Genomic DNA, 24,045 nt, shown 5'->3' with positions numbered 1-24,045 from the left:
GGTCAGGAACCCCATGGACCCTCACAGAGCAGGTACTATTTGGGTGGTGGATCATTCTCAGCACTGCAGTAACACTGACATGGTGGTGGTGTGTTAGTGAGTGTTGCGCTAGTGTGAGTGGATCAGTCACAGCAGCGCTGCTGGAGTTTTTAAACACTGTGTCCATTCACTGTCCACTCTATTAGACACTCCTACCTTGTCGGTCCACCTTGTAGATGTAAAGTCAGAGACGATAGCTCATCTGCTGCTGCACAGTTTGTGTTGGTCATCCTCTAGTCCTTCATCAGTGGTCACAGGACGCTGCCCACAGGACGCTGTTGGCTGGATATTTTTGGTTGGTGGACTATTCTCAGTCCAGCAGTGACACTGAGGTGTTTAAAACTCCAGCAGCACTGCTGCATCTGAACCCTTTTGGTGCTATATAGAACCATACACAACACATTCTCCATCGGTCCTGAGAACTATTTCACCATGCAGAGAACCGTTTAATCATGCAGATGGTTCTTTGAGCACTCATGTTTCTACACAGCACCTTTTTTGAAAATGGTTCTATATAGCACTGAAAAAGGTTCTGCTATTGTTATGATGTGAAGCTTGTAACAATAGCAGAACCCTGTTTGGTGCTACATAAAACCATAAACAACTCATTCTTCATCAATCTGAAGAACCATTTCACCATACAAAGAACAATTTAGGCATGCAAATGGTTCTATATAGAACTCATGGTTCTAAATAGAACCATTCTCTTTACTAAAGAACCATTGAAGAATCATCTTTTTGAACTATGTATTATTATTATTATTATTATTGTACAAACTTTTAAAAGATGGTTCTTCAAGGGTTCTTTAGTAAAGGCAATTGTTCTGTTTAGAACCGTGACAAGCCTGACATCGTAACAGTAGCAGAACCCTTTCTGGAGCTATATAGAACCATATACAACACCTTCTCCATCAGTGTCAAGAACCATTTCGCCATGCAAAGAACAATTTAGGCATGCAAATGGTTCTATGTAGACCTCATGGTTCTACATAGAACCATTCCCTTTACTAAAGAACCTATGAAGAATCATCTTTAAACTATGTAGCATTTCAGTGCTTTTTTTGTTTTCCTTCACAAAACGCTTTGAGACTTCATAACTAAGATGATATACATAAAGATTATTATTATTATTATTATCATCATTATTATTGTTGTTGTTTTGTTGTTGTTATTGTTGTAGAGGTTTATTTGCTTGTTTGCTCTTTCTTGTTTCACCTGTTTCTTTATTGTATTATTATTATTATTATTATTATTATTATTATTATTATTATGAGAGAGCAGAGAGCTGACTGATGACTTTTGAGTGAACTCCGCCATCTACTGGCAAAGAAAAGCACAGCAGCTGATCACAGACTGAAAATGACCCCACAGGAAAGGAGAACCTAAAGCGAGCTCTGCTCAGTGACTCTGTGGTTTCTGCTGAACAACAGTGAGGTCAGATGGAAAGACAGAGGAGGAAGAGGGTCCAGTAATCCCTCACGCCTCTCCAGTTTCAGTAAAGGCCACACACCGTGTTCAGCTCTGCTGAGATAATAACACTCATGTTTATCTGCAACTGAACTGAAGACTTGAGCTCAACCGCTTCTCATCCAAGACTGTAGGAGCGTCTCAGTTCTGCTGCTGCTGTTAGTCACTGTTATAATGTTTATAACAGAGGTTTATTATGAACTTCAGGAGAATCACCATAGAATCTCAAGAGCCATCAAAAAGTATAAAGTGTCTAAAGTAAAGTATGTGGAGTAAAGAATGAGGAGTAAAGTATCTGAGTAAATTATCTAGAGTAAAGTATTAAAGTATCCGTAGTAAAGTATGTGTGTAAAGTATGTGAGTAAAGTAGAGTAAAGTATTAAAGTATCTAGAGTAAAGTATCTGGAGGGAGCAAAATGTCTGAAGTGGAGCTCTAGTGGAGTTTTAGCAGGAGTCCACTAGAATGTAGTAATCTGGGTAAATGCTACATAAACGAAAGGTTATTAAGACGAATGTAACTACTCAGTGTGAAGTGGAATGAGGTGCTTTAAAGTATTTGGAAATATTTAGAAACATGATGCAGTGTTTCATGTGAGCTGTTAGCAGCTTCTAGTCTTCAGAACTTTTCAATTTAGGGTTTGTTCACAGCTAAGATGGACCACCCATGCTGGCCGGGGGTTCCTGAGAGGTGTGAGGTGGACGAGCAGGTGATCTAACAGAGGGATCAGAGGTTGTTACTCTGCCTTTGTTCTGTAGTGCTGTTAGTAAGTGTTAGTTTGCTGGCCAGATCAGTGGGATCAGACTCGGCCTGAGGAGATCTGAGGAGATTGACAGCTCAGAGCAGATGGAGGAGGACATCTCATCCCTCACACACTCAGAGAGAGTGTGTGTGTGTGTGTGTGCGTGTGTGTGTGTGTGTGTGAGTGTGTGTGTGTGTGTGAGTGTGTGTGTGTTTGGAATGAAGAGCTCGAGTCCTTCAACACACCTGCTGCTGCAGTCACACCTAACATGGACACAAATGACCACTGAGAAAACACACTCACACCGAGCTTTGTTTTTATACCTTATGAGGACGTTGGCTCATACACACAGTGTGTCTTACATATATGGGCTATTATATATATACGAGTAGCTATATGTGATAATTTGTCACACACATATATATATATATATATTACATATCGATATATATATATATATATATATGTATATATATATATATATATATATATATATATATATATATATATATCGATATGTGATAACTATATGCTCCATATCATCACTGTCCAAAGAAAAGCATCTCAAAAATGCTGACTTTGCAGGAGAAGACTAAAATATTCCTTACTTTTAATATAAATCAATATAAAGAGGTTTTATTCCAAGCAATTTTGGATCATTTCTACTGGTATCTATAACTAGCAATAATTTATCTCATATATATATATATATATATATATATATATATATATATATATATATATATATATCGCTGCTGTCGGCGCAAAACCTCGTATCTCCAAAATGGTAACTTTACAGGAGAAGGAAAAAACATACTTTACTTTTAATGTAAGTCAAGAACCAGACTTTTAACCAAGTTATTTTGAGCCTTTTCTTTTGGTCCATTCATCATGAAATTTACATATAATGTAAAGAAAAACAGGTATTTTTGAATTATGTTAAAAACTGAAAAATGGAGATAAGGTTTTGTTCCGACAGCAGCAATATGTAAGTATTTAGATGTTGTAATAAGTCCTATATGTGTTGTATGTCTGTAAAGACACATATGTGACAATAACATTTCCCATATTTATTACATTTATATAGTGTGTATATGTGTAATAATATGCCCCATAGGTAATATGTCTATGTAAGTATCTATGTAATAATTATATATTCCATATCATTGCAGTCCAAAGAAAAACAAGCATCCCAAAAACTGCAACTTTTCAGGAGAGGGAAAAATTATTCCTTACTTTTAATGTAAGTCAATGTAAAGAGGTTTTATTCTAAGCAATGTTGGATCATTTTTACTGGTATCTATAAGTAGTAATATGTATGTATATTATGCATATGTAATCATTATATGTTAACTTTAGCAGCCAACAATAAATGCTTTTCAGTTTCAAAGAAATAACATGAAGACATGAAGTTTTTGTGAAAAGCAGTTAAAAAATCAGGACCATTTATTATATATTGTATATAAACAGAGAGAGAGTGTAAGTAGCATCCTGAAAATGTATGAAAAACACACACAGGCACTCACACACTGACTGGTGCTAAAAGGAGTGTGTGTGTGTGCGTGTGTGTGTGTGTGTGTGTGTGTGTGTGTGTGTGTGTGTGATGAGTTATTACAGACTGACGGACGGCGCATAGCTGAGCTGCACAAAAGAACAGGTTTATAAATGGAAGCACAGCAGCGTCTGTGTCTGCGCCACTGTAGGGGATCTTTGTCTGCCTGACTGTTTATTGTGTATTGTTTATTGTTTACTGGGGATCAAGAACTCCAAGCCTGATTGATCTCGAGAGTCATAGTTATTGTAGATAGTCTATTACAATAAATCAGAACTTATGACCAGCTCCTCATCACTGTCCTTCCACACAGCAGTGTGACCAGGAGTGAATAAACTAGCATTAACTATCACAGCTCACTCTGATCTGACTGCTTTGATCTGTTTCCGCTACAGTTACACCATTACACAATACTGTAAGTGCTATAAAAGCACATTTACAGAGTTTACAGAAAGGAAAGCTACTATTTGTTTACTTTTTATTCATTTTAACTGTTCAACCCCTCAAAATCTCAGTCTTATTATATACTGAAGCTTATTATTCAGTAACTACGGGGACTTCAGTGCAAACAGGCTGAGCTGTTCTTAGGTTTTAGAACTGTGTAATAAAACTTCCCTGATTGTAAGAGGATAATGGACCACTGGTGGCCCACTGATGGCAAATGTGGTGGTCCACTGGCATTTTGCTCCGTGTTTTCTGGGCGGCTCACCGGTGTTTAAGCAGCGTATTAAACAAAATTCCACTTATCATTGCTTACTGTCCACTTACAGTCCAATTTACTGATTTTTCCTTCCTCCCTTTCTTTAGTTATACTTTGTAAATTAATTTAGTAATTGATTTTAATCCAGCTCAGCATCAGTAACAACATTTTCCTTCAATAAATCATTTTATATCAGGACATTTTTATATTTTTTTCTCTCTTAGTTGTTTGTAATATTTGTCTTAGTTTATTTTCCAAACTAAAAGTCTCTGTGCATTTAAAATCTGTTTGAGGAGATTAAAAACTAGTTAGAGCTTGTATGTAGGACAGTAATCTGGGTGGTCCAAGGGGGGACCAGCAGTGGCAAACAGTCAGTGGGGTGCCGACCTTATCAAGCCAGCAGGCTGATATATGCTTGCTGTCTGAGTTTGGGCCCATAGTGGCATTTAAGGGGTTAAAATTTAAACTGAAATTAAACTGAATAAACGTCATTTTTTATTTATTCCAAATCAGTACGAGGGGAACAGAGGGTGAGTTATGAGGAGGCCCCTAACGGACACACCACACAGACAAGCTGATCAGGGTTTTGAATTGTGCTGTAATAACATTCATATGATCATTTACAGCACAGAAATGAGTAACTTGATGATAAAGTTCACCTAATTTAAGGCCTGAATAAGGAAGTGTGTAAAGAAATGCACTTCATGTTTATGTTCACAAGATATTTATTTATTTAGTGATTGATTGATTGATTGTTTTCTGAGCTGGGCACTGTGCTAACCCATCTGATATCCCATGTAAGGCGAATGCTAATGAAAATGTCCAATAAGTTTTGTAACTAAGCTGTAATCAAGACAGTTTGTGAAAATTTCATATATATTTATATATTATATTCACTGTTATATCAGTTTTTCTTATGGGCTGGTGTCGTATGATAGACTGTTATCTAGTGCTGGGCTGAAATATGATGGTATAAGATCATATTTAAATTAGCATTTATAAGATTAATTAATTAGGTTAGCTTTAATAATGTATGATAATTTAATCATTTATTATGTGAAGATTAATGAAGTTAATGGTCCATGTCTTAATAAAGTTAGCAGGTTAGCACTAATAAAGTTAATAAGTTAATTACACCAAAGCACATTTACAGTAGGAAGCTCACTGTTTATTTGGTTTCAACTGGTCAGTAAATTATGGTGTTGACGGAGTGAAAAAGCTCTGAGTGTGCAGTCTGTGATTAAGGAGTGACCGATAAAGCTAAGCTAAGCTAATGTAACATGCAGGTCATGGTCTGTTTTTTGAAAGACTTTAAGAGAGGATTTGACTCTTGTTTGTCTAATAAAACATCCAGGACTTCCCTCACCAGGCTAACATCTGTAGCTAACAAGCAATGGAAGATTATGTGATGCTAACTGCGTGTCTAAACCATCTCAAAGCGTTTGGAGCTGCTCTGTGATCTCTAACAGACTGGATTATGTGGTTTCTGCTGTATGGAAATCTGATATGGGGCCATACATGCACATATACCTTAAAGGGTCAGGAATATATTTCAAAACGTATGTCTGTATAGGGTGTGTACATATATGTAAGTATGAAATATTGCACATGTCTATGCGGTTGAATATATCCCAGTACAGTAACTGTTACCAGTATAATTATTAACTGTTTTTTTATATTAAATCATCTAAATTTGTGCATGTTTTTAGTTTAGTTATGTAGCTGTTTTCACATCACTGTGTGGAAGAAATAAAGAAGATACATAAAAACCTTATGTTATATAACATGAATTTGGCATACATGAGTAATATATGCCATCCACATATGAATAATGCTTTCTATCATATCTTGTTAAAAATAGTTTGGACATATGTTTGTATTATGTAAGTGTTAAATGGCTGAAATATACACCCCATATTTGACCCATTTCAAATAAATTAGCATATATGCCACTTCCATGTATGACTACTATAAGCTGGATATAAAGGAAGTCTATATATGCTGATATAAGTCATATACTTGAAATCTATATATTGCCATATATCAGTTTTTCTTATGGGCTGATATATGATAGTATAAGATGATATTTAAATTAGCATTCATCAGATTAATTAATTAGGTTAGCTTTAATAATGTATGATAATTTAATCATGTAAATTTATTATGTGAGGATTAATAAAGTTAATGGGCTCATGTCTTAATAAAGTTAGTAAGTTAGCACTAATTTCACCAAAGCACATTTACAGAAAGGAATCTCACTGTTTATTTAGTTTTCCATGGATTTTAACTCGTTCTAGGTTCTAGATAACATAAGTGTTCAAAATGGAATAAAAACTAAAACAAATCATTTGACAATGAATGTTATGGACATGCTAACTGGCTGGGTTTGAGCTTCCATTACATGTAGCTCCAGTGCTAAAGGTGGAAACATTTAAACTATTAATCTGTTCCCTCAGTTCTGATTCTTTGTCATTGACGAGTGAAGCCCACTGCGCTCCCCGCTGTCCCCTGTAAACGCGTGGACGAGCCGATCTTAAGATAGCAGAGCCTTCACACCCTGACCCGCTCACCTAGCATCTGTCCACTACAATAGCCGGGGGCAGTGCGTGTGCTCTATAAGGCCGGCATGCTTGTGTTGTTCCTCCTGCTTTGTCTAAACATAGAACAGATGGTGGTCGTGCCAGTATAAAACCTCCGAGAGACGACATCTCAGTGTCTCCTCAGCAGCCTGTGCACCAGAAGAGAACCAGGACCTCCAGAACAATGGTAGGCCTCCATCTACAGTCCACCTCTACAGCTGAGACTCTCTGAGGGACACAGGGATGCTGAATGTGATGACATTCACATCATGTTTTAGAGCGACAGACTGATGTTTAGCACTTTTTAGTACCTTTCAGCACTTTTTTTATACTTTTTTAGTACTGTTAGCACTTTGTTGCACTTTTTACACTATTTTAGCACTTTTTAGTACTTTTCAGTACTTTTTAGTATTTTTAGCACTTTTCTCATACTTTTATAGTACTCTGTTAGCTTTGTGGTTTGTTGTTAATTTTTTGCACTTTTTTGTACTTTTAGTACTTTTCAGCACGTTTTAGCACTTTTTAGCAACTTTTAAGCACTTTTTTTGCACTTTTTGGGGACAAAACACAAGAAATCTGCAGCCGATGCTAGAACTAGGTTCATTAGTGCTGTGAATGTGAACGTGAAGTGAATGAGAAGGTCTAAGCGGAATTAAACCTAAATTCAGATTAAGCCTAAACCTGAACTAAAACATTTAGCCAACACTGCTAATGCAGTTTAGACTAAGACTAGGTTTAATGATGTCAAGGAAGACATGCAGATTCGTAGACCAACGCTGTCGTCATACGTCCATTTAGTTTCTTCATTTACACAAAACAAGAGCAGAAATGACAAGAAAATGATGATGACTCATACTGACAAGTATGAAAATGAATCTTGTAAACATGAATTGTCACTGATTCTGAATCGCAGGCCCCCAAGAAAGCCAAGAAGAAGGAAGCCGCGAGCTCCAACGTGTTCAGCATGTTCGAGCAGTCTCAGATCCAGGAGTTCAAGGAGGTGAGAAGTTCAAATTGTTCCCCTTTAATAAAAATTGAGGATTTAATGTAACGCAAAGTTAACAAAATCAGTGAAATTAGTTGAATGCTAAAGGCACAGCAGATGAGACTAAAAGTGACTTTTATTTTGTCTGCCTGTAAGAATGTGCAAGAATCTAAAGTGGATAAGTATTTAAAGGCCTTTCCTCTCTGTACAGTATAAGGTTGTAAGACACAAGTAGAAAATGCCAAATTAAAAGACAGATTTAAAGGAGTCAGACAGTGCAGGAGCTACAAGTCTTAGGAATGAGTGTAAAGATGAGTGAAAAGTATTGTTACTGTGATGAAAGTATAAAAAATAAAAGTAATAAAGCAAAAAACAGCTTTAAAGAAACAAAATAGCAGCTTAAAAGTCTACTTAAGTGGTGAGTAAGTAGTGGAACTCCTTAGAGCATCTGCACAGGAACTACGAGGCTAAAACTGGCTTCTTATTTGAATTTTCCAGTCCACCTTAAATGACGCAGCTGTCACATTCTGGTGCCTCAGGCCTCAGCATGTAACAGCTGCATCGTTTAAGGTGGACTGGAACTTTCAAGTAAAAAGCCAATTAGCCTCTGTAGTTCCTGTGCCTCAGGCGCCAGAAGGTAACAGCTGCATCTTTTAAGGTGGAATGAAAATCCAAATAAGAAGCTTTGTAGGAATTGAAGCTTATTCACCTTTTGGTCTAACATAAAACGCTAAAGCTCCAAAATGAGCAACAGTAAATCAGTCCAGGAGCAGAAACAACACAACAGAGTTAAAGAGAATTAGGAACTAAATGCTAAGGAATCAAATGGTCAAAAAGTCTGTGTACTTTATGAAAGGGGAACGCCACCAAATTTTCCAAATTTCTGCATAATTCAGTGGTTGAGGATTTTATGCAGGCTCAAAACTATCATAAAACAGTCATCAGGCAGTGAATTCATAACCATTTCATGTAGTAACTTTCTGTGAGGGAGCTTTTAGAGGTGGACGTCTGGTTCCTATCAGCACCACTGTGAACAATTCTGACTCGGTAAGTTTCTCTAGAACGGAGCGTTTCACAAAAAAACACTGTTTACAGCTTAACTATTTAATTATGTAGAAATTTTGAAAAAGCGGTGGAGTTCCCCTTTAAGTTAGTGTATGAGTAGTTTGTAATGAAGCTGTAATGAAGGTCCTACAACTTCACACTCTCAGGCTAAGAAGCTGTTAAAGTTGACTGGTATATAGTTTTGTTTTTGCTAATGTGTTCCACGTTTTCAGGCTTTCACCATCATGGACCAGAACAGAGACGGCTTCATCGACAAAAATGACCTGAGGGACACATTCGCTGCTCTGGGTAAGAGAGAGAGAGAGGGATACAGGTTTAACTGTAGTCTTAATGATAGACAGTTTGAGCGGTTAGTTCTCAGGTGGTCTGACGCAGGTGGTCCGCAGTGTTCCTGCTGTGTGAGGGCGTTTATCTGTGTGTATTACTCTGAGCTCTTTAGCTCAGATAGACACTGAGATAAATCTCACATTACAGTTTAGTGCAAGACTGAGCCCTTAATCAGCAGCAGCTTCAGCCACAGTTACGAACCAGACAGACCGACAAAGACCAGAGCTCAATAGACCCTCACAGACTCCCCCAGACATACACAGACTCCCACCAGACACCCACAGACTCCCACCTGACTCACAGACTCCCACCAGACTCCCACCAGACACCCACAGACTCCCACCAGACTCGCAGACTCCCACCAGACTCCAACCAGACATGCACAGACTCCCACCAGACTCCAACCAGACATGCACAGACTCCCACCAGACAAGCACAGACTCCCACCAGACACGCAGACTCCCACCAGTCTTGCAGACTCCCACAAGACTTCCACAAGACTCGCAGACTCCCACCAGACTCCCACCAGACACCCACAGACTCCCACCTGACTCACAGACTCCCACCAGACTCCCACCAGACACCCACAGACTCCCACCAGACACCCACAGACTCCCACCAGACTCGCAGACTCCCACCAGACTCCAACCAGACATGCACAGACTCCCACCAGACTCCCACCAGACATCCACAAACTCCCACCAGACTCCCAGCAGACACTCGCAGACTAATATTCACAGTAAAACATTTAGAAAAACAATAGATAAACCAAATGAAGCTGTATGAAATGGAGAATATTCTAGAATCCTGTGAATAGAGAGAACATTCTAGAACAGTAACATTCTAGAACAGTGCCAATAGGGAGAACATTTCTTAATTGACATTCCTTAACAGTGTCAGTAGGGGAGAACACTCTAGAATAGTGTCAGAGGGGGATGATATTCTGGAACAATACCGTTCCAGAACAGTGTGAATTAAATGAGCAGTAATGAACACAGCAGTGCAGCTGATCCTGCACACACTGTGTGATTCTTAACTGAATTGTGTTTTTAGTGTTAAGTCGTCGGCCTAATTAAAGGGTTTAACATGTGTGTGTGTGTGTGTGCGCCAGGGCGACTGAACGTGGGTAATGACGAGCTGGACGAGATGCTGAAGGAAGCTCCTGGACCCATCAACTTCACCATCTTCCTCAGCATGTTCGGAGAGAAACTCAAAGGTAAAAACGAAACAGAGCCGTAACAGAGTCGGCACGTCCGACCAGCAGCCCAGACACATCACCTCAACACCAATACAGCAACACTCTCACTGCTGACACATATAGGAAAAAACATATTTCAAACACATCTATCAGATACATTTTTCTTAAGTTCTTCCTCCTGACGTGATCTTTCTCTGTCCTCTGGAAGGAACGGACCCTGAAGAGAACATCCTGAACGCCTTTAAGATCTTCGACCCCGAGGGCACCGGCATCATTAAAGGAGAAGAGTGAGTGTCGTCTGACCTGCATATTCAAATGTCTGACCACAGCATGGCTTTCAACATAAAAACAACCGTATCTGTTAAACAGTATTAGCAGTATTAGTTAAAGCCTATAAATATTCAAAATAAAGTCTGTTTTTATTGCTGTAATTCAGTATATCAGAACGAACATTCTAAATACTGTATACCAAATAGTATACTGTATAATTATAGTATAATCAGACAGTATAGATACATACTAAATAATATGAACAACATTATGGAATTTAATATACACTAAATAAAATATATTATAGTGTAATTTATCACGTACTGTAATCTGAATGTGCAATGCTAAATTGTGCAATGTATAATTATTATCTTTCAGAATGTTGTTACTAAAAATATTACATAGTAATATTATATAATATACTACATAATATATTATGTTAACATAACACACTATATATTAATAATTTCTCATCATCAAGATGCTGTTGCTGATCACTTAATTTATTACATTTTTGTACTGAAATTTCAGTCATAAACTAAAGTAATTTATTGTTACTGTTATTATAAAAGGCATTAAATTCCTTTCTGTGTTTCTCTTTCAGGATTAAATATCATCTCATGTCTCAGGCAGATAAATTCACAGAGGCGGAGGTTTGTTTCCCTCACACACCTCACACTGATATTCAGCCCTTAAAAAAGAGGGTTTTTCAAGGGTTCCTTAGGAATGACAATGGTTCTATTTAGAACCATGAATTCCACACTCTTGAAAAAGATGAAGGATTCAAGCGTTCTTCCGTAAAGACAATGATTCCATATAGAATCATGAACACTCAAATAGAATAGACAGAGAATGTGTAATGCATAATGTATACAGTTCTGTATATGACCTTTTGAAAAATGGTTCTATATAGCACCGGAAAGGGTTCTGCTATTGTTATGATGTCAAGCTTGTAACAAAAAAAGAACCCTTTATGGTGCTATGTCTCCATCAGTCTGATGCAAAGAACCATTTCACCATGCAAATGGTTCTATATCAAACTCATAGATCTAAACAGAACCATTGCCTTTACTAAAGAACCCTTGCAGAACGATCTTTTTTAAGCGTGTGCAGGTAGCAGATCAGCCAGGACGTGTTTGGTGTCTGAATTGTTGCTTCTTTAGCTTTAGCACAGGAGCTACGAGGCTAATGTAGCTAATAAATAATGAGAGCTTATACCCACCAGTTAGCGTAGTGCTAACTGCATGCTGTCCATGCTAACAGTATGTCACCACATAAGCAAGCCCGTCCGTGCTAACTGGTCTGTGGTGCTAGCTTGGTGCTAATTAGCTAACTGTATAAGGTTCCATTACTTGTTAGCGACATTAGCCTCTTAGCTTCAGTGCTGAAACTAAAGAAGTAAACTTTGCCTGGCTGATCGGCTACATTTAGCTTAAATCAGATTTACTGCTGAACTCTCGCTTTAATCAAGCTCACAGATAATAACCACCGTTCTTTTCTAACCACCTGACCAGGTGAATCAGATGTTTACGAACTTCCCTCTGGACGTGGCCGGTAATCTGGACTATAAGAACCTCTGCTACGTCATCACCCACGGAGAGGACAAAGAGCAGGAGTGAAAACTCCATTTCCCACAATTCCCTGTGTTTACTGACCGTCTGTATGTCCCTCGACTGTATTTGTCTGTTGTCAATAAATATGGAAAACCCAGTTCTGTCGATCTGTCATTTTTTAAAACGCTAATAATGATGTTAAAACTTTCACTGTGATGCACAGCCAGTGATGTGAAATGGCATAGCTACGCTCTTAAAAAGGTTCTTCAAAGGTTCTTTAATAAAGAAAATGGTTCTATATAGAACCATGAGCACTCAAAAACCCCTTGCATGATCTGCATGAGTGAGCCAATCACAGCAAGATATGCTAATTATTAAATGCAGCATCATCAGACTCTCAGAACTGACTGGTGTTGATCCTGATGGCAGATTTTCACCATAAAGTGTAACTGATGATTTATTAATGATGGCTGACTGCCTAATTTTCCATAATTGTGGTTCCTAAAGGGAGGGTCCGACCCAGGGCCGGCTGCACCAGCTGTACATTAGTTCAAATATAGGCTAGTTAAAATGGAAGTGTTTGCTCAGTCCAGGTTTACACATTACTAAATCAAAACGGGCCGCACCACATGATGATTCCGGGATATAACGATTTCTGTTCCACCTTAAACTGGACAACAGTTACATTATGGTGCCAACAAATTTCCGTTCCACCTTAAACAGTGCATCAGTTACATTACGGTACAAATGACTTTTCAGTTCCATCTTAGACAGTGCAGCAGTACATTATGGTGCCACTAAATAATCCGTTCCACCTTAAACAGTGCAGCAGTTACTTTATGGTGCCAATGACTTTTTGGTTCCACCTTAAACGGTGCAGCAGTTACATTATGGTGCCAATGACTTTTCTGTTCCACCTTAAATGGTGCAGCAGTTACTTTATGGTGCCAATGACTTTTCAGTTCCACCTTAAACAGTGCTGCAGTACATTATGGTGCCAATGACTTTTCAGTTCCACCTTAAACTGTGCATCAGTTACATTATGGTCCCAACAAATCTTCCGTTCCACCTTAAACAGTGCAGCAGTTACATTATGGCCCCAACAAATCTTCAGTTCCACCTTAAACAGTTCTGCAGTTACACTGTGGTGTCAAAAATCTTTCTGTCCACCTTAAATGCTGCAGCAGTGACACTCTGGTGTGACTGAAGGGTCTGTGGCGCAACCAGATCAGTAAAAAGGATAATTTGAAACTGGTTTAACTAAAGACACACAAACTTACACAGAACCAGTCCAGTCTACAGCCATACAGTGTCTACTGCAAAATTCTGGGGGTCCCTGAAAATGAACGCATTATGATGTTATGCTGTCTGTTAGAGACCCTCAAATCCTGACTGAGTGAAGCTCATTGTTTATCTGCTTCCCCCACAATCAGCTTCTGTCTCTGGTGTTCTTAACTAACTAGAGCTGCAGCACTGCTCTGCCTCAGGGTGGCGCTGTAGCAGACTGGTTCACCCAGTTGGTCCTTCATAGCCTAGAAACTGTAACTCTGCCCGGATTCCTCTGAAAAACTTTACAATGAGCTGCAGCAGATCTGTAAATCTGAAAACTCGCCCAGTTTCCCAAGAGTTTGGAGTGAAGAGTGACTGTTCCTCATTTCTCACACTGAAGACAGAAGAGGAAGAGCGCAGAACCGCACTAGAACAGAGACTACAGAAGAGGAGACGAGGAAGATCTCAGTTAGTGTGAGGAAGAGCGCAGAACCGCACTAGAACAGAGACTTTACAGAAGAGGAGACGAGGAAGATCTCAGTTAATGTGAGGAAGAGCGCAGAACCGCACTAGAACAGAGACTCTACAGAAGAGGAGACGAGGAAGATCTCAGTTAATGTGAGGAAGAGCGCAGAACCGCACTAGAACAGAGACTTCACAGAAGAACAGCTGATAAAACAAACATTTACTGACATTGAATCAGCAGCGCTGCTATGGAGCGAGAGATAGCAGCCAGACAACATGGGACCCCCGGATACTGGGGGGGGGATTTACACACTAGTATGGGCCCTTTAAAGTACAGTTTCTCTGGACTCTTTAAACCCCAGTGTATAAATTCAGAAATTCAGTAAATTGGTGTGAGAATAAAGCAGTAAGCCACGAGAGCCATGCATTTTTATCATGTTTTATGTTGGCCGCCAGTTCAGAAAAGCAATAAGTCACTGCATTACTGCAATTTTATCAGGGACGCTTCGCGTCCTGCCAAAGTACGGAGCCCCTAATGGGCCGTGGTTAAAAAAAAGTTAACTGCTAGAGACTTACTTACAGAAGAACAGCTGATAAAACATTTACTGACATTGAATCATCAGCTTTTATAGAACAGGTTTGGAAAACAAAGAACAAAAGTAAAGAAGCCCTGAACACTGTATCTAATGTGCTTTAATATTGGCAAATCCTTCCGCCAGAAAAAGTAGTCCCCTTTAGTGTTACAGAGCCATCAAGCTGAGTGAATATCAGGTTGAGCTTTCTCAGTGTTTCCAGATGAAGCTGAAGCTGGTTTTGTTCCAGTCAGTCTGTAAAGCGTTTCACAGCCCGTCTCGTCTGCTGAATCGTATTCGTTTGGTTTCTGGCTGATTCCAGTTTGTTCAGCTGAAAGTTCGCTTAGGATCATCGACAGGTTGATGGAGTCCTGCGCTCAACTGCTTCTTCAGAATCTGACAAAATGGGCTGCAGGTCAAATATTATCGTACAGAAGTCATTCAATGTGTCCATTAAAGTAGAAACTTAAGCTACGTTCACATTACAAGCCTCGTAGCTCAAATCTGATCTCTCTGACAGGATGGTTCACACTCGTTCAGGTCAGTGACTCAAATCTGTCATTAATGTGACGAACCGGCGTCCTGAAATGACCCTCATGAGCTCATCCTACTCAGTAACGTCACATGAATGAATCACGTTCATCATCAGCACAAACTAACGAGCAGAACGAGCTTCGCTGAGAAGATAATTAACTCTGATCAGCTCTCAGCTTCATTATTAGAGCGAGACGAAGGAGAAAAAGGTGAGATGAGCTGCTTTTCCACCGTTTACAGGCTTTACCTTCTGTTCAGCGCCGTTGCCATGGTAACGCTGAATGATGGCGCAGTGCAGTGGAGAAAAAGCACATGAATTCTGTTCTGAGCGTCACATTAAGGTCACATGGCCACGAATCGGATACGTATCCGATCTAGGACCACATATGAAAGTGGCTCATGTTGGATTTGAAAAGATCAGATTTGCGTCCACACAGCTCTGAAAACATCAGATCTGAGTCAGATTAGGGCAAAAAATCAGATTTGTGCCACTTCAGCCTGGCAATGTGAACGTAGCCTTAATAACAGTGAGCAGTAGTTACTTAGCAACCAGTGCTCAGGAGAATGATAACGGCATTGTGGGGGGAAAAATTATTTCACAAATAACAATAAACGCTTCTCAACCAATCAGACTGAGCTGAACTGAACTGATGTATAATGTTTACTTAACTTTGTTATGGAAAAGTCATTAATGTTATTGTTATGAATAAAAGTATTAACCAAATATGATCTAATAATACACTGGAATAGCAATTAAAAAAACAAACAATAAAAATAATACAATTTGTTTACATATTTCATTTATAATACCTACATAGAAATGGCTCTAAGCCTTTATTCAGAGGCCTGATAAAAAAAATAAACAGAAGTGGGCGGAACTTACAGTTCAGCAGAGCTGCTGATCTAAAAACCCAGGTAGTTGTTAGAGTGATGCTATAGTATCCCAGGTGGTTGCTAAGATGTTGTTAGGCTGTTGCTATGGTATCCCAGGGAGTTGTTAAAGTGTTGCTAGACTGTTGCTATATTATCCCAGGTGTTTGCTAAGGTGTTGCTAGGGTTTTGCTATATTATCCCAGGTGGCTGCTAAGGTGTTGCTAGGCTGTTGCTATATTATGCCAGGTAGTTGCTAAGGTGTTACTAGGGTTCTGCTATGTTATCCCAGGTGATTGCTAGGTTGTTGCTAGGCCATTGCTATGGCATCCCAAATGGTTGCTGAGGTTTTGCTGGGGTTTTGCTATGTTATCCCAGGTGGTTGCTAAGGTGATGCTAGGGTTTTGCTATGCTATCCCAGGTGGTTGCTAATGTTGTTGCTGGGCCGTTGCTATGGCATCCTAGATGGTTGCTGAGGTGTTACTAGACCATTGCTATGTTATTCCAGGTGGTTGCTAAGGTGTTGCAGGGCCATTGCCAATGAATTACCTAATAATACAGCTAATAATATGATGAATAGGCAATGCAAGCACAAATAATGAAAATAATAAACACATGGTAAAGCCCAAAGCCCTTATTCAGGTTTAAAATATATATCTAACAATCTAATGAAACAGCAATAAACAAAAATAATGAAAATAAAAAGCTTTCACATTGAATTTGACTTCATCACGGTTAATGCTGACAACTGCACACAGCAGTTCATGAAGAACTCCAACTCATTTAATTTATGAAACAAGCATGCTACTGTAAACTGATTCCCTCGAGGAGAAAATAAACACTTTTATGTTGATCTTCAACCAGTATAGTGTTGTATAGTTAGTCTTTTTAAAAAAGTTTTAGTTTTGAAAAAGCTGAAATATCAGTGAGGAACATCAGCACTACACAATATTCTCACTTCAGTAAAACACAATATAAAACTGCTCTATAAAATGCAAAAAATGAGCCATTTATGGAAATTCATCATATGAGAAATGAGCACATTTAAATCTGTATGCAAAATTTTGGGCATTCCTCGAAAAAAGACATAATTTGTTGATTTTTTAAATGAAAAGAAAGAAACACAAACTGTAATAAACTATTTTAAATGGAACATTTTAAGATGCATAGTTACTTTCAGTTTTATTAACATGAAAAGAAAAACTACAATAGCCTTTGTGGCGAGGCAAAAGTTTGGACACCCTATTAATCAGTACTTAGTAACATCCCCTTTGGTAGATATGACCGCTTGTTTATTGTAGCCAGCTCTTCGTTTACATACTTTTAGCAATAACTGAGCTGATGTAACTCGTTTTATTGGATTTTATTCAATGCTGTATTCAATGCACCACATTTTTCAGTGTAGATTAAGGGGATGAGGTGCCACCTGCTGGCCATGGCTGTTTACTGCGCCCTCCTCACTCTGAACTGGGCACTGTTGGAGATTAAAGCGGACTCGTCCTGTTCAGAGGTTGTAGCTTTAGCAGTGGGCACTCTGTTCATGAACAGGTCGATTCCAGAGCCTGACTCCAGATCAGAGTCTGCAGAAACAACGAGAAACAGCAAAAAATGAGTTTTGTCACAGATCCTCAGTACGATCACACAAATATTGGTTCAACTATAAACTTGAGTCAGAAAATAAGACGAGCGAGAGTACAAATACTCTCAAGACCGAGGTGAGTCAGAGCGCAAATACTATCAAGACCGAGGCAAGACAGAGTACAAATACTATAGAGTCCAAGACAAGTCTGAGTACAAATACTCTCAAGACCGAGGTGAGTCAGGGCACAAATACTATTGACACAGAGGCAAGTCAGAGGCAAGACACAGAGGCAAGTCAGAGTACAAATACTATCAAGCCCAAAATAACTCACAGTACAAATACTACAGAGTCCAAGACGAGTCTGAGTACAAATACTATGAAGATCGAGGCAGTCAGAGCACAAATACCATCAAGACCAAGGCAAGTCTCACTACAAATACTTTCCAGAACAAGATGAGTCCGAGCACAAATACTATCGAAACCGAAATGAGTCAGAGCACAAATACTATCGAGACCACAACAAGTCTGAATACATAAACTACTCAGTTCAATACAAGTCTGAGTACAAATACTATCGAGTCCAAGACGAGTCCAAATACAAATACTATTGAGAACAATACGAGTCAGAGTACAAATACTACCCAGAACGAGTCTGAGTATAAATACTATGAAGACAAGAGAAAAAACATCTTGCGTCTGGACTCGACCACTCCAGCTCTGCTCCCTCTAAACCTCAAACTCAGCTCATATCTGACCGTGAACTCCGATCATGTGCTCCAGGATCAGAACCCTCTCAGCCAGGATCTTCAGCGCCACCTTCAGCTGCTGCACCTGCAGGACATGCGCACAGATTTCACAAACATAGTGAGAACTTCTCCTCTGAGAGAGCTGAAATGAGTCAAGCTGACACTATTCAAACACTAAATAAAGCTGTTTTCATTTCCTCACCTCTGTGTTACTCTCACCCGGGTCGCCCTTCAGACCAGGAGTGCCCTGAACATATGAACACACACAATATCATGAAGTTTCACACAAGAACAGCAGAGAATATGAAGATAATATGTAGTTTGAGCCCTCAGTGTCCACTCACCGGCCTGCCTGGCCTTCCAGCGCCCCCTGGAGGCCCCTAGAAACAAAACACAGTTAGATGACATCATAAGCAATAACATTCAAAAGGTCTGATCATTGAGGTTTGTGAGCGTTGTGAGCTTTATGTAGCTTTATGTAGTGTTTATCTGAAGCTCTTACCTGTTCTCCATTGTCTCCCTTGGAGCCCTTAAGGCCTGGATGTCCCGAGAAGCCTGACGCCCCCTACAGCACGAACAGAATAAATCAACACTGCATGCTTTTCCTTTCATACACAATTAACTACACCAATAACCCCAGTAAGAGATTATATTCTATATGCACATCATATGGAGCAAATCTTTACTCCTCCTAGTTCCTCTGACCCCTTCTTGTAATTTATTCTTATTACTATAAACCACTATTATTATTTTTATTTGTATTATTTATTTATTTATTTATTTATTGCATAATTATTTATAATTATTTAAATTAATTATTTATTATTTACTATTTCATTATTATTATTATTATTTATTGATTATTTTATTTATTTATTATTTATTTGTACTGTTATCTTATGATTATAATAACCACTTATGTGGTTTTAGGTACCAAAAAACAGTTACATTTTATTTATTATTTTTTTTTACATTTTTTTTACAACCTCTCTTTATCCCTTAAAATTAAACAGGCTGTTTTTGTTACTGTGCCTTTAAGACTTTTATATGTAAAAGAGCTCAGTTTTGATTGGCTGTGTCTTACTCACAAAGCCGTCCATGCTGAAACACTCCTTATAACTTTAGTGTGAGTGGGCGGGGCTAAACTGCTGTTGGCTGAACAGACGGATATGTTGAAATGTATTGTTTTTTGTGACATCACAAAAACAAAGAATTCAAAAATTGTCGTATGTGAACTGTATGGACCGGGGAGTGAACAGCACGCTTTGAAATTTTACCAGTGTGTACTTTGTTTTTGTAATGACATGGGCCTTTTAATTATTTATTCATTAAAAATGTTGGAATATTCCTTTAAATATGTGACTTTAAGTGTTTATCCTACCTTTTGTCCTGGAGCACCAGGGCGTCCTGGTGGTCCTGCAGGTCCTGAGAGGTTTTAAAGATGGAGAAAAGAGACCACAGTGAGATCAAATTGCTTTAAAATACCCACATTGCACTGCACTGTCACTTTATCTTACTGTAAATGATCAATAAGTGATCATGGTTATTGACTGTACTAAACTTTTGCACTTATTAAAAAGTGACAGTGAGAAAATTCTAATTTCAAAATAAGGCAAGGTGTCCCTAAACTTTTGACAGACAGCACAAACCAGTGGCAGACCATGACTATCAGGGCTAGACCTTCATTTCAGGACACAAATATCGAAACTGGGCCATAAATGAAAAAAGAGAAAAAACTCATAACTACAATAATGCTAATTTCTGCTAGCGCCCCTATGGGATTTCTAATAGTATGCTAGCACTAAGCTAAAAACTGGCGCACATTAGCATTTCTTGGCCGTTCTAGATTAGACACAGACATTTGAAGCTTGTAAAGACGTTCTATGTGTTTTATCTGAAGCTTATATAGACATTATCAGATATCTGATCTTGTGTGTATCAGTGTTACAGAGACTCCTTCAGTAAAGTGTCCTGCACAGAGCTGCCGCCACTGTTTTACATTCCTAACAACTAAACAGAACCTGCTTAGATTACGACTCGAATCACAGTCAATGACGTATCTAGAACGTCCAGACTGACTAGTGTGAAAATGGTCAGAATTTGATTGGTTCACTTCCTAATTATGTTGGTAATTAATCTAATGTGTAAGGCAATCAGCAGCTCAGCTGTGTCTACCTGGACACCACAGAGAGAACAATCTGATTCTTGAATGGAGAATTTAACCCTTTTGTTTCTGACCAAAAGTTAACAATGAAATAAGAGTGTTACTACAATACTTGCAGAATTTAAACACAACAAATACGATGATTCTATTAAATAAAATGGGCTAAAAATTACAGCTGTTCTCAGAAATCATTAGACCTTCTATAAACGCTAAGAAGGTCCTGAAAGTTCCGCATTGCTGTAAACGCTGTGTGAGTGCGGTGAGAGAATAGTACACACTGTGTGAAGGTGTGGGTGTGACTTTAGTTGAGCACTGTTAGGTGTGTATCACTGCTGTACCTGGAGGTCCTGGAGGTCCAGATGGTCCTGGGGGACTGAGCAACACTCTGCCGCCAAAACGATCCGAGAAGGAGCCATCATCATCTATATGATATCACACACACACACGTAAAACGTATATTTAAACTCCACTCATGGTAGAGGAATCATAATAAATAAATAATAAATGATGCAAACTTATTATTTCAGATTTTCCACTATTTTCCATCATCAACATTCCATATAAACTCAGAAGACTCGTGTAGGTTCACTGGTGGTTCTGGATAGTAAATAAAATGTCTATATTTGTGTTGTAGTCATGGCGACCCCTGGTTCCTATCACCACCACTGTAAAGACCTCTGAGTCTCTACAATCAACCATTTTACACCAAAACGCACCACCACCACGTCAGTGTCACTGCAGTGCTGAGAATGACCCACCACCCAAATAGTACCTGCTCTGTGAGGGTCTATGGGGGTCCTGAAGAACAGGGTAAAAGGGGGCTAACAAAGTATGCAGAGAAACAGATGGACTACAGTCTGTAACTGTAGAGCTACAGAGTGAAACTATATGGTCAGTGGAGCTGATAAAATGGACAATGGGTGTAGAAACAAGGAGGTGTTCCTAAAAAGCACTTGGTAAGTGTATAAATATAATAATATGAATTAATCCAAATGGTTGGCAAGCAAAAAACAAAATAAAGATAAAAAGTTTCTGGCCTTTGAGATTTGAGTATTTTGGAGGTTTAAATGTAATTGGTCAATAATACAATAATACTTGAGTAAAGTACAGATCTTCCAAAATAATACTTCAGAACTGTAATGAAATATTTCCACCCCAATATTAGTTCTAAAATAATGAATGGACCCACTTAGTTCACATTACATGTATGTGTGCGTGAGTGAGTACTCACACTGTCCATTCTGTCTGGCGGTCAGTGTGAACACATCTCCTCTAACAGAGAAGGGGAAGCGACTCGGTGGTCCGGGTGGTCCTCTCTCTCCTGGGGGGCCATTACATAAACACACCATGTTAACTCACAGCTCGTTTGAAACAGAATTAAGGAACAGTGATTGTAAACACACAGATTTGACCTTGGGGTCCTGCAGGGCCTAATTTCCCTCTGAGACCTGGCTCTCCTGCAGGGCCCGGGGGTCCAGTTGCTCCAGGGGGCCCTGCTGGCCCCGGGGGGCCCCGCAGCACTGCCAACACAGGATCATCAGAAATAATAACTATAGTAATAATAATAATAATAATAACATTAAATGTATATTATTAATGTTATTATTCTCACTAATAATGATCTTTTTATAAATACACCTCAAATACTTCACAATGTACAAATACCACAAGCTTAAATTAAATAATATAAAACAAAATGTATAATAACTAAAATCTAAATAGAACAAATAACTTTTAGGTCGTTTTTAATAAACTTTTTAATAAGCAGCTAAAAAGCTACAAATGTTTAGAGCACAAAAAAACTGAAAAAAGGTAGTTCCTCAAGGGTTCTACAGAGAACCATGAACACTCAAAGAACCATCTGCATGATTAAATTAAATTTATGCAGGTGTATCTCAGTTGTCATTATGTAGGTGTCATTATGTCATAGCCTTATGAACAGAACCCTACAGTAAAGTGTTACCAAGATTTCTTATCCTGTGTAAATCGGTCATAAACTTTGCGTCACCCACCTCCTCATGTAAAATTAATCCCGTCCCAATAGTACCATGTAGTGACCAGCCTGAGGAAAAGCCAAACTCACCTGGCTGTCCAATAGAATCAGGTGTGAAAGGTGAGGGGTGGAACTTGTCCACTTCATTATGCATGGATCTCTCAGCTGATTGGCTGATTGATGGGAGAGGAGGGGCTTTGGTGTCTCTGAGTGACTTCACCTACAATATACAGAGAGAAAGAGTCCAGTCATTACCATGGCAACCAAATAATACACACACACACACACACACACACACATGTATGTGTATATATATATATATATATATATATATATATATATATATATATATATATATATATATACTTGTGTTGTGTTGTTTCAGTGAAAGATATATACTTTGCTGAAACAACACAATTCTATGGGAACTAAAAGTCCATTAGCCTGTGATTTTTAGTTCATTTAAATTGAACAGAACCCTCAGCCTTATTGTCTTTAAACTCCAAGCTGAGCTGCTCTCCCATTGGTTAGAACTTCAGGAGCTGGACTGAAGAAGGCCTTATACATTGGATTAACTACCAACATAATTAGGAAGTGAACCAATCATGCTTTGATTTCCAATGAGTGGAACCAAAATATGTCACTGCAGTCCTTCTGGAAGTTCTAGATACATCACTGACTGTGAATACGAGTCGTAGTCTAAGCAGGTTCTGGTTAGTTGTTAGGAATGTTAAACAGTGGCAGCAGCTCTGTGTCAGAACTCTTTACTGAGAGAGTCTCTGTAAAACTGATAGACACAAGATCAGATATCTGATAATGACTGATACAAGATTCAGTTAAAACACATGGAATTACTTTTACAGGCTTCTAATGTCTGGATTTAATCTAGAAAGCCAAAATAAACATATGTGCACCAGTGTTAGCTTAGTATTAGGATACTATTAGAAATCATAGAAGGACGCTAACAAAAACTAGCATCATTGCATGTGTGGTTTCCCTTGTTGTTGGAGGTTTTAATAGCTCTGACAGCCACAGTTCACACACTGAAACCACATAATCAAGTCTATTCAGCTCCACACAGTTGGAGACGAACATGTGATGACCGGAAGGCATGCAGTTAGCATGATGCTAAATATCTGTGTGTGAGTTCTCATTATTTGTTAGCTAAATTAGCTCCTAAAATAGCTCCTATACTATAGAAGATGGGGTAAGGGGTGGCGGGGGTGGGTGGGAGTTATTTTAATCGAAGCATGACTTTAAATCTTCTTCTCACCTTGAATTCAATGTTGTTCAGCCGTTCACTGATTTCAGACTGATTTGTGCAGTTTAGGCACTCTAGAGAGAGAGAGAGAGAGAGAGAGAGAGATGGAGAGAG

At 38.8% G+C, this 24,045-nt stretch overlaps 2 protein-coding genes across 3 annotated transcripts in view; one reads left to right on the top strand and one right to left on the bottom strand.

Moving 5' to 3' along the window:
- Positions 1–7,124: 7,124 nt before the first annotated feature.
- myl10 (myosin, light chain 10, regulatory) lies at positions 7,125–12,632 on the top strand. The gene is given in 8 exon segments (XM_036594798.1): positions 7,125–7,143; positions 7,146–7,264; positions 7,991–8,077; positions 9,340–9,415; positions 10,566–10,670; positions 10,861–10,939; positions 11,527–11,575; positions 12,437–12,632. Coding segments are annotated over 8 exon segments (639 nt in total). The 3' UTR covers positions 12,542–12,632.
- A 2,458-nt stretch (positions 12,633–15,090) lies between these two features.
- LOC118825190 (collagen alpha-1(XXVI) chain) overlaps positions 15,091–24,045 on the bottom strand; it is a 28,439-nt gene continuing 19,484 nt past the window's right edge. Inside the window, exons 4-15 of one of the 2 annotated variants that reach the window (XM_036595757.1) lie at positions 23,944–24,005; positions 22,761–22,890; positions 22,090–22,197; positions 21,909–21,998; positions 21,016–21,099; positions 19,895–19,938; positions 19,016–19,078; positions 18,858–18,893; positions 18,716–18,760; positions 18,523–18,598; positions 17,612–17,765; positions 15,091–15,190 (exon numbers count right to left, since the gene is read on the bottom strand). In XM_036595757.1, coding sequence (XP_036451650.1) covers positions 17,629–17,765; positions 18,523–18,598; positions 18,716–18,760; positions 18,858–18,893; positions 19,016–19,078; positions 19,895–19,938; positions 21,016–21,099; positions 21,909–21,998; positions 22,090–22,197; positions 22,761–22,890; positions 23,944–24,005 — 875 coding nt within the window. In that variant the 3' untranslated portion in view covers positions 15,091–15,190; positions 17,612–17,628. Of the gene's footprint in view, positions 15,191–16,695; positions 17,766–18,522; positions 18,599–18,715; positions 18,761–18,857; positions 18,894–19,015; positions 19,079–19,894; positions 19,939–21,015; positions 21,100–21,908; positions 21,999–22,089; positions 22,198–22,760; positions 22,891–23,943; positions 24,006–24,045 lie in introns of those variants that run through there. The other variant, XM_036595756.1, reaches the window with a different exon arrangement.

This window comes from Colossoma macropomum, unplaced genomic scaffold (assembly GCF_904425465.1).
Source record: "Colossoma macropomum unplaced genomic scaffold, Colossoma_macropomum, whole genome shotgun sequence".
Taxonomy (NCBI): Eukaryota; Metazoa; Chordata; class Actinopteri; order Characiformes; family Serrasalmidae; genus Colossoma; species Colossoma macropomum.
Note: the sequence above shows the minus strand (reverse complement) of the source record. Positions and strands in the feature narration are given on the sequence as shown.